This window comes from Sarcophilus harrisii, chromosome 5, assembly GCF_902635505.1.
Source record: "Sarcophilus harrisii chromosome 5, mSarHar1.11, whole genome shotgun sequence".
Classification (NCBI taxonomy): Eukaryota; Metazoa; Chordata; class Mammalia; order Dasyuromorphia; family Dasyuridae; genus Sarcophilus; species Sarcophilus harrisii.
The window spans coordinates 102,009,786-102,020,883 of record NC_045430.1 but is presented as its reverse complement, the minus strand read 5'-3'; the positions used below and the strand labels follow the sequence as shown (position 1 = coordinate 102,020,883).

At 34.6% G+C, this 11,098-nt stretch overlaps 1 protein-coding gene across 1 annotated transcript; it reads left to right on the top strand.

Moving 5' to 3' along the window:
* The first annotated feature begins 1,010 nt into the window (after positions 1-1,010).
* Positions 1,011-10,558, top strand: LOC100932972 (early activation antigen CD69). Its single transcript, XM_003771289.4, has 5 exons — positions 1,011-1,305; positions 4,024-4,146; positions 4,682-4,905; positions 6,519-6,622; positions 8,126-10,558. The coding sequence occupies exons 1-5, from the start codon at positions 1,239-1,241 to the stop codon at positions 8,235-8,237; spliced, it is 630 nt and encodes a 209-aa protein (XP_003771337.2). The 5' UTR covers positions 1,011-1,238; the 3' UTR covers positions 8,238-10,558.
* The last annotated feature ends 540 nt before the right edge of the window (positions 10,559-11,098 follow it).

The following is an 11,098-nucleotide window of genomic DNA, read 5'->3' as shown; positions in this document are numbered from 1 at the left end:
ACTTTGGTCAGAAGTTTTGTGGTTTTTTTTGTAGATGTGCCATCCTGTCCCAGCTGCTGTCATGATCAGATATCATATCCTGGCTTCACTGTCTTGCTTTGCATCAAACTGCCATTACTTCATTTCCTTAACAAGGGGTTCTACCGGATTCTCCATATAAGGATGTATAGCTTCTCTCATTGACTAAGATGGAACTGCACTGTGTTCTGGTATAGTCAGCCCCTAAAAATATCTGTTAATTCTTGTTAAGAACTTCTATTTAGGTTTAAACTTCAGTATTTACAGAATAGAAATTGGTAGCAATTTCTAAGCAAAGCAGAAAATTCAGACCTTTTGTTCAACAAACATTTATTATTTGCTTATAGTATGTAGGATATTGAGGATACTTTTTTTTTTTTTAATGACTGCCTCTACCCTCAAGGAGATTACAATTTCTTTCATGGGTGGAGGAGAGGACAAATCTTATAGTAGTTAAAAAATAATTTTTGATTGGGTAGAAAATATCAACTGATTCAACTATATTTCTCAGGAACACTATAAAGTGTACTTTATATAATATATATTAAAGTATACATTACTATAAAGCAAAGTAAGATACTACTTATTCTATGTGCATTGTATAATACAAATGCACAAGGAGTTATTAAACAGCAGGTATTCAATAAATGTCCTCAGTAATCTTTGACTTTTCTTAATATATATATATATATATATATATATATATATATATATATATGCTTTGGATCTCTTCAAAGAAGAGAGTCATATATACTTAAAGAATTATTTTAATTTTTACATATTGGAAAAGTGAAGTACAGAGAGGAAAAAAAGTCTGGAAATTGTGGTCAGAACTGGACCTCATAATCTAACATGTGCAACCATTGATCCCAAGCAGGCTAAGTTCTATTATCTCCTAACATCTTTCTCCCCAGCTCTTGAGAGTTTGTTTTGATTTGACCCATTAAAGGGAAGAGATTTTAAGCCACCCATATTATACCTACAGCCATGAGGAAGAAGAGTTCAGTCTTAAGGGAAAACCACACCCTCACCATACAAGATGAACTGTGTCTGGGCCACTGGACCGTAAATTAAAGATGAATTGGGGAAGGAGGAAATGAAGAAGGGGGAGGAGATAATATAACGGAATATAAGTGACTGTGTCTGTTCTATCAACACAGCCACAAGAACCTCAGCAAAAGCTTCATTTAAGATCATTCAAGAGATCGTGAACAAGAAAGATGCAAACAAGAGAGGAACTTTCTGGAAAAGAAAACAGTCCCTTGAACATGGAGAGAGATATTGAAAGTAAGCTGGATTTTATCTTTTTAATTAAAATCTTTTAAGTAGAAACTATAACAATTAATAAGAGAAAAATGGAGAAAGATTTGTGTCCATGACATTAACTCATTTGAGAGAATGACAGCTGTCTTCTCTTTTTTTTTCCTCAAAAAATATATATATATATAGATAGATATTTTTTTAAACTGGATCTATCTCTGCTTTAGTCAGAAGGATATAGAAAGGCCTTGGAAGAAGGGTTACATCTCTGAAAGTGTCTGAGATGTAAGAAAGTTCTAGAAAAATAGATATTCTCAAGAATGTTTTACTGTCCTAAATCACCTTGGTTTGTTTTTTCCCCTTTACTATATCACTCTTTCCCCAAAACTTTATAATTTCTCCTCATATTTTCACCTCCTCTGCCTAGATGATCATTTCAGGAGACTCATTGCTTCCCAGTATCTCTTTAGGTATCCTTCTTTCCTTCCACTTTTGACTAGCTCTCTTCAGTTCTTTTGCCTTTCCAAGTATCTTATCTTCTGCCAACTTCTCTACCTGCTACCAGGACAATAGATAAGCAGAGTCTCTAGTTCTTATAGCACAGTCACACAGGTAAATTGCAGAAAAATTGACAAGAATTATCTGAATTGTAACCTCCCTGATAATTTTTGAGTTTCATTTCTCCATTATCATCATATCTATTTTTACATGATGTAACTATTTTTTTCATTCATCCTCTCACTAAGAACATTTGAATTCTCTAGTTTTTCTTTCTTACTCATTGTTTTTTTCTATGTCTACTTTTATTTTTATTCTTTGCTTTCCCATATTCTTTTCCCATGCTCATCTCTTTCTGAAGCTTTCATTCCTTTAAGGTTTTGCTTTTTTCATTCATAATTTTGAAAGTCTTCTCTTGAAGCTTTCATTCCTCTTCCTTCTTGCTTCCTGTCATATCCAAGAGAAACTCACGAAATTGGGAGCAAGGGTGTTAGCACACCTAAAAACTAGTCGGTCATAGAGCCTATGGTAGGAAGGATAAAACTGATGAACTTCTTGTAAAGTCTTCAAATATCAAACTGCTATGTTGTTTAAGGGCATTTCTAACCATTGAGCAGCCAGTTTTTCACTTACTGAAGACCACAATTAAAGCCAAGTTATCCTCTTAAGTCATATGATATTATCATAGTCAATGAATATGAATTATCATAGTCAATGAAACAGGTAGAGTAATTCTTTTTAACTGAACCTGAACAGCAAATTATAAAGAAAAAGATGGCTGGGTTCAGAGGAAGGGAAATACCTGGGGACCAGTTTAGTAATTCTTCTGAACTTACAAGTCAATTGTCTGGTGAAATAATAGTTCCTGTCTCCATTTCTTTTTGGTAGTCTGGATAATCTGGACAGTTGGACATTATTTTACGGAGATTTTATAAGAAATGTATGTGTGAGGGGGACTTCCTTATCTTTTTTGTTTTTACTTCTTTTTTGGAAAGGGCCTTAGAAAGTTTCTGAAAATTTCTCGGAAATGATATTGGGGGTGGTGGGAATTCATCCGTGATATGAACTGTGGTCAAAGTAGCTCAAAATTGAATCATGTAAATAATGATGACATCAGCCATGTAGTCTTTGCCACTTTGATCTTTTTCTCATTCACTGTAACTACAACTGAGCTGATAAGGATTGGAAAGAGGAGGGGGATGAAGGGAAGCATTCAGGTGGTTGAAGATGTGCTATGAAACCTAGCCTGATAATTGTGGTTAGATACGTAGCAGTGTTAGTAAGTATCAGATGGCGAGAAATGAAACCAGACCCAAAAGTAATTCTGAACTTGCTAACCTGCAGTCTGAAAGTTGCATCCAGTGATGAAGCCCTTATAGGAATGAGAAAGAAATATCAGCCCAGAGAGGTTCAGAAAAGAGAGTTACAGAGGTCAAACATCAACAACCCTTGTAAAATGAGAAAAATAACAACTGTACAATCAAATTCATTGGATTCTTTTGAAACTTAAATAAGATAATATAAAAAAGGTCCTATGGTGACCAAAAGGCACTGTATGAATGCTAGCTGTAATTTTTTAGCTATGTATGAGCAGAGATGGAAAAACAAATAAAGAAACCCCAAGGAAGCAATGTTCATTCATGGTAAAAACTGACTATTGGGGGAAGATGCTTTTTAAAGCTGTAATAATCAGGGAAAGAAAACAACATTAAATAAAAACCTTCACTGAAAAAATAACTGATTTCCAGAAATGCTGCCTATTGACTTGTGATTTTTCAGTTACAAAAGTCATCTGCTTAGGTAAAACTCAATTCAATTTAATTGAAAAAGGTTTGACCAAGTGCCTATTTAATAGTTTATAAAAATTTATTTTTAAATAATATGAATTTTAATAATTAAGTGCTTTCCTAAGCGAAATTCTAAGGATACAAAGATAGAACAACCTAGTAAACAAACTACCACACTATCAAAACAGTCCCTGCCCTAAAAAGACTTCCATCTAATGGGAGTATGCTTACACAAGGATAAATAAGTGCATTTGTGATCTTCTCCATTTGTAAGCTCCTTCCAAAGGTTACATACAGTTCATACATGCCATCTCATGCTATGGGATTTTTGTCCATTTCTTCTTATAAATTTGCCATAGAACCAAGGAAAGCATGTTTGTTTATCAGTGACTTACAGATAGATGCCCAAAACATAAATTGCTTTCATGACTTGGCTAACCATTGATTTCCTTTCTTTCAGACCAGACCAAGAGTTCCGTGATGGCCACTGAGTCAGATGGCTCCCTACAAGTCCCTATTCCATGTGCTGTTCTCTCTGTTGTCATTATTGTTACTTTAATTATAGCAATAATTTCCTTGTCAGGTATGTGAATGCTTTTTGGATTCAGTTATAGCCCCTTTCCTACAGGAACTTCCTAGTTATCCAGAATGGTAGAAGAATGGGCTATTTGGGTAAATGAATGAATGGATGATTACATTTTTTATTAAGGGTACATTAATTATGTGTCAAACATTGTACTAAATTTGGGGGATATGAATGTAAAAAAAAAAGATATTCTCTGCACTCAAGAAAATTGCATTCTAGCAAGGTGACTAGGAAACACTGTTTTGGTCTGGAACAAATTTTCTGCTCAACCTTTCCCTTTGACCTGTTTAGTATTTGGCATCTTTGGTCAGAGACAATACAGAGAATAATATTGACTCTAGGATAAATATTATATTTGGGACAAAGAGGGATAACAATCTTTATGCCACAGGGTCATTTGCCCCTTACTCCTGTGAGGAAACTCTCATCAGTCCTACTCCTCATTTTATTACCTAGTATAGTATACATGCCATATCATTCCATAGAAATAGCTATTATCATTGTTAAAAATATTGAATGATTTTATTTACAGTGGGCCAATACAATTGTCCTGGAAAATATGTCCAGGAAAATATATCTCCATTGATGACATCGATGCCCTTAGATCTTCCTGTTTCCACATGCCCAGATTCCTGGATTGGATACCAAGGCAAATGTTACATCTTTTCCAGCACTACAGGGAGTTGGTCCACTAGCCAAAATGCCTGTTCTTCTTATAATTCGACTCTTGCCCAGATTGACTCTGAGGAAGATCTGGTAAGATTTTTCTATATGAAAATAGTTATTTTAAAATGTTAGCATTTTAAAATTCATTCTTATTTGTGGATACTCATAGCTTTCCCCTGAAGAAAGATTTTGTATATTGATTTGTATGTTGTTCCCATTAGACTGTGGGCTCCTTGAAAGGCAGGACTGTTTATTTTTTTCTATTTGCCTTTTTTGCAATCTTAGTTATAAAACAGCTCTTGGTACATAATAGATGCTTAATAAATGCTAGCTGACTGATTATGTCACTTTTAGGAAAATTAAATCACAATGACATATAAGGTTGAGTAAAACATTGGAATCAATTAATTGATCAATCTACTAGTTTTTTTTAAGTGCCTTTTTTGTGCAAGGCTTTGTGCTAGACATTAGAAAATACAAAGACAAAATAAGAAACAATCCCTGTCCCCAGGGAGCTTACATTTTATAGGGGGGAGACCACATGGATCTTTCAACATGTATATGTGGAAGCAATATACAAAGTATATACAGAATAACTACAATGCAGTTTACAGGAAATGGTACTAACAGTTGGGTATATCAGGAAAAATCTCATCCAGCATATGAGATGGTGCTTAAACTGAGCTTTGAGGAAATTTAGGGATTCTAATGGGTAGAAGTGAAGAGGTATTGCATTCCAAGCCTTGAATCATTAAAAGATTTAATGGAAAGACTTTGGAGATCATCTAAGACAAACCCATCATTTTACAAATGGAGAAACTGAGGTTCAGAATGGAAAAGCCACTTGTCAGTATTTACATGACTCCTAACTGACCAAGTTCAGTTTTGACTAAGATTCAAGTTCAGATCCTTTTAACATAAATCCAGTATTCTTTACAGAATCGTCTAGCTGCCTCACATTTGCTTTTTTCTATAGGCCAAAGCTTAAGCTACTAGTCTATTGGTAATTATATTGCCCTTTGTCCATTAAATTACAATTTCATCAACCCATCTTTTTGGCTTATGTTTCATTCTTTTAGCATAGCAATTTGATCATTGTCAAAAAATACATATTACCCTTAGAAGGGCAATATATTAGCCATCTGTATGTCAATGTGAAGAAAAGATTTAAGAGCAATTCTTGATAAAGATGGAATAAGAAAGGATTAAGATATGATTTATAAGGAGCATGAGAAAACCTTGGAAGAAATTGGGAAAGAACTCTGAATAGGAAGACTGGACACACCAGTCCATAATTTGACCATGTGTCTTAGTATTTGACCAATTTGACCAATGGCTTAGTATTCCTAATTTCTAAGCACTGACTGTGTCCTGGGCTTATGAAGAACTGATCAAATGCAACAGGATTCATCAGTCAGTAAATATTATTAAATTCTTTTAGATCATTTGACTTTTTTGTGATGCTTATCTATGGTAGTTCAATGATATGGCCTCCCCTTATAATTAAAAATAATAAGAATTAACTCCTCTTAGTCATCATCATGATTACAAGGTATGAATGCCCTTTGTCCACAGTATTTATTGAAAAGATTACTCTAATGTTGAGAGGGAAGATTTCATATGAAATCAATCAATTTTTCAATTATACACTTAACATAGAGTATGAAGTATATAACTATGACTTCCCATGTGCTTTTTTCAAGATTTTTCTCAAACGATATGCGGGTAATGTGGAGCACTGGATTGGACTGAGAAATAAAACAGGCCAGTCATGGCAATGGACAGATGGCACAGAATTTAGTGGCTGGTGAGTTCTGAGATGGAAATTCATTCTCTCATTGCTGGGGCTCAGAAAATTATGTGGGAAACTGTGTTCCTTCTCCAAAACATTATTCTGAATGAGATTTTGATTTATAAGCTCTAGATCTAGGATCTTTTTTGAGGGGGCAGGAAGGCATTCAGGGTTGAGTGACTAATTTAGGTGACTAAATTCAAGTCCTCCTGAGTCTAAGGCTGATGCTCTATCAGTGTCAGATCCTACAAATGGCCTTTTCTGATTACCCAAATAATTAGAACTTACTTCCATCCACTCTATCCCCCTGGTGCAGTTTATAGGAGTGCCAGGCCTGGATTCAGAAAGACTCAACTTCCCGAGTTCAAATTTGATCTCAGATATTTATTAGCTGTGTGACTCTGGCAGTCACTTAACCCTGCTTGCCTCTATTTCCTCATCTGTAAAATGAGCCAAAGAAGTAAATATCAAACCACTTCACTATCTTTGCCAAGAAGTCCCAAAACAGGGTTGTGAAGAGTCAGATTCAAGGGGAAAATGACTAACCAAAGAACTGATAAGGACTTCAAATAGACTCCTGTATGTGTGGGTAGGGAGAATCATCATTGAAGGAAGAGCTATTATGGAGGCAGAATCAGTAACACTCAACAATTAATTAAATTTGAGGACTGGGGAGAGAGAAAGAGAGAATCTGAGGATGATTTCAAGGTTTTGACCCCTAATGACTGGTGACACTTTCCTTGGAAATTATGATTAAATTGAATTTGTTTCTTTTGCAAAAAGAAACTTAATATTTTTAAACATCTTTCATAAGTTCAGCATATAACTTACACTAGTTTGAGTGATGAAAAATTAAAATCTCTACTTGTTATGTCAAATCAACCAATTCAAAAACATTTTTCTACCTTTTCTTCAAAAGTATGGGAAAGGAAGCAGCTAGGTGTTGCAGTGGATAGAGCACCAGCCCTGAAATCAGGAGGACCTGAGTTCAAATCTGGCCTCAGACACTTAACACTTCCTAGCTGTGTGACCCTGGGCAAGTCACTTAACCCCAATTGCCTCAGCCAAATATAATATGGGAAGGGAATAGGAATTTAAATAATACCTAGTATGAACCAAGCACTGTGCTTATCATACTTTACATATAGTATCTCATCTGAGCATTACAACTACCCTGGAAGGTAGATGCTGTTATTATCTCTATTTTACATGAAAATAATTTTACAGGTTTTATTTTTTGTTTTTTGGGGTTTTTTACATTTTATAGTTGAGAAAATTGAGTCAGAGTTTAAGAAACTGGCCAAGGATCATACAGTTAAAAAGCATATAAAGCTGGATTTTTAGCTCAAGATTTCTAGCCTCTCAGCCCAGTGATCTCTATTCCCTGGATAGAAACTTTCTTCCTTCTCTTCAGTGGTCTGATTGCTCAGATCACTAGCTTGCTTTTGAAATGTCTCTGCTCCCATAAAGCTCTCCTTGCTGTTGACACTAATTCTGACCTTCTTTCATCCATTATAGGTTCACCTTCAGAGGATCAGGGAACTGTGTCTCCCTGAGAAATACTGAGGTCAGCAGTGTCAAATGCCAGAAGGAGTTACACTGGATCTGTAGCAAACACACCAAACACTGAGAGCACACACTTGTGAATGTGCCATGAAATTCAATGAAAACTCCAGATCTTCGTGGGTTTGATTACTTCAAGTAACAATTTCTCCTTAAAGACATCCACCTTCTTCAGACTCAGGACACCTCCTGAGTCATTTAGAAAGCCCTAGAGGGCTTTCTTTACCGAGTTTCCCTGATATTGGTATATGTACCTGAGCACACTACGATGCTTGATGATATGATTCTCTAAGATATAGTCAAAGACCGTTCTGCTATAAAAACCCAGCTGCTTAAGCGGAAACGTCTCCAGATAGAGATGACTCATTACAAGAAGTGGAGCTATCATCATCACCAAATCAAGAGCCAGAGGAGGATGGCTATGTATGAATAAGTACCTGCTGAATGCAATAAAGCAAATTAAGGAAGATGAGGAGCCAAAGATTTAAAAAATCCAACAACTTCAGCTGCAAATCCTGAGTGCCACCAAAATGTTAACGGGAAATAGATACATATACATACACAAAATACCTGGAGAATTTCTCCTGCAGAGATATTTAGCAGCTATCCCAGGCTCAGAACTCAAGACTAGAGAAAATTAATAGTAGATGGTTTCTCAGGCAGCAGTAAGAACCCTTAAAGGACCAGGATGAATCCAGTTCATGTTCAAAGTTCTAAGAGAAGAAGATGAGATTTTAGTTTGGGAAATTTCTGTAGTGTTGGAAAGTTTGGATTAAGTCCAGGAAGTAATTTTAAAAGGGAATCTGATGGATAATGGAAGTGGTCTTGAATCTGGAGGTGGAGGACTAACTAGATGGTGAATATTTTCAAAGTGGTCCTAGTTATTGAGGAGATTAACCTCTAAATTGTTTTCTCTCTTACACCAAAGATAAAAAATAAGTCATCTGTCATCATGAGCCCAATTCTTTGAAAGATGAATGAATTCAATACTTATTTTCTATCCATCTGGTACCCATAGTGAAAAAACACTCAAAAGACAACAAGCTTCAGATATTAAATCTTAGAAACTTCAGGAAGAAAATAAAAACAAAGCCATGATCCTTTTTGCCTTTTTTAGTGCTCTAGAACAGGAGGAACCAGACTGAAGACTGATTTCAAAGATCTTACATATTTCTATGTATATAGGATACAGGGTATCCTCTCATCATTAATTCCTTAAGAAAGAAATGGAATATCTTGGGGAACTTTGTAATGAAGAAGAATAGACTAATCTTTCTGTGAGCCAGAAAATCTCATATTAATTAAGCATCACTCCTAAGGAGGAAGAGTAACTTAAAAAATATATTCCAGATGCAACTTGATAGAGCAGTTGATGCAGTGTTGAGTATTGTAAGGAAGAAAAGAATTTATGTCCTGCTTCATTAACTAGCTATGTGATCCTAGACAAGTCACTTTACTTCGCAGCCTGAGTTTCCTCAGCTGGAAAATGAAAGATTTATATTAAAAAGCCTAGAAGGTCCCTTTAAATTTACAATCCTATGCACTTTATGGTTATGGAATGTCTTAGTTGAGTATAATATTCGAAAACAGGACAGAGACTGAATTCAAAATTATTTATTATTTGCTGATCACTTAGTAAAATTGCACAAGGTAAAGGAATTTCTGTATAAACATAGCCTAAATGTAAATATTTAGAGATGTGGTAATTATCATCCCTTCTCATGCCCCTTCCCCCCAAAACTATCTCATAACAAAGACACTGGGTTCAAATGCATTTTGCACCTGACTCCCTAAATGCATTTTTAAAAATTTTGTTTTAGTAAATATGATGTTAAGCTTAAGAGTTTTTATCTCTGTGTCTCTTGTTCTCTATATGTTTGTCTATCTCTTTTTGTCTCTTTCTCTGAGTCTATCAATTGACTAAGGGGGTAAATTGACCTGTAATGTCATTTCAATCTCTGATTTCTATGTTTTTGTTAAACATAAATGGATTTATTTTCTTTCTCCAATATTAAAATTAATCAGCCATCTCATTTATATGAAAGTTCAATTTTACCAAAAAATCCATACAATTCTTGCCTTTATTAACTAAACTCATATTTACAATAGTATGCATAGTTCAGGAATAAGAAAGAAATATGAAATCTGTTTAAAATAGATAAAAATGCTGACAATGTGCAATATATGTCATAGCTATTTCTAAACTGATTATTTAAAGCTGAGAAAAAAAATCATTTTCTTCAACTAATGATACATATGGCCTGCTCAGATCAATGCTTCTTTGTGCAATACTACATGTGAATTTTTTTGTATGTGTCTCTGAAACTGGGCAGTAAAATGTCACTATTAAATAGTCTTTTAAAATAAATGAAAGCTACTTCAAATGAATTGATTCTGACTCTTCATTTTATTGTAAACTATCATTTATCTCGATTTCTATCAAGTAGCAAAACTCAATTACTATTACTCCCTTATATGCATTATCTTTTCAGAATGTTTTCTTACATTATTTCACTTCATCCTCCTAGTATCCTGTGAGTTCAATAATTCAGCCATTGAAATGTTCACTTACATTCTAATAGAGGAGACAACATATAAATAACTAGGGTAAAAACAAGATAGATAGAGTAGATGAAAAGTAATCTCACAGAAAAAAGCCTTAGCAGCTGGAGAGGGAGGCACTTTATGATTAAGCTCTGATATAGATAAGAATCACACAGGAGACAAGGTCTGGATGGGATATAATAAGCATCAATCTAAGAAGTAGCCATATCATTCCTACAATTGCTCACACTCTGAACTATACTATCTTACACTGAAAAAATAAGTTAGAGAAAAGTCTCATTTTTAAAAATTTTAAATTTCATTAAAAAATTTTTTTAATATAAGTAAGTCCCTGTGTGGAAATTTTCAAAATAGATCAGCAAA

Bases quoted from the DNA above. Each gene is read 5' to 3' on its own strand.
- LOC100932972 (XM_003771289.4), top strand. From the start codon at position 1,239: ATGCAAACAAGAGAGGAACTTTCTGGAAAAGAAAACAGTCCCTTGAAC. The intron at 4,147-4,681 runs GTATGTGAATGC...TTTTATTTACAG, and splicing joins AGCAATAATTTCCTTGTCAG to TGGGCCAATACAATTGTCCT. The intron at 4,906-6,518 runs GTAAGATTTTTC...GCTTTTTTCAAG, and splicing joins TTGACTCTGAGGAAGATCTG to ATTTTTCTCAAACGATATGC.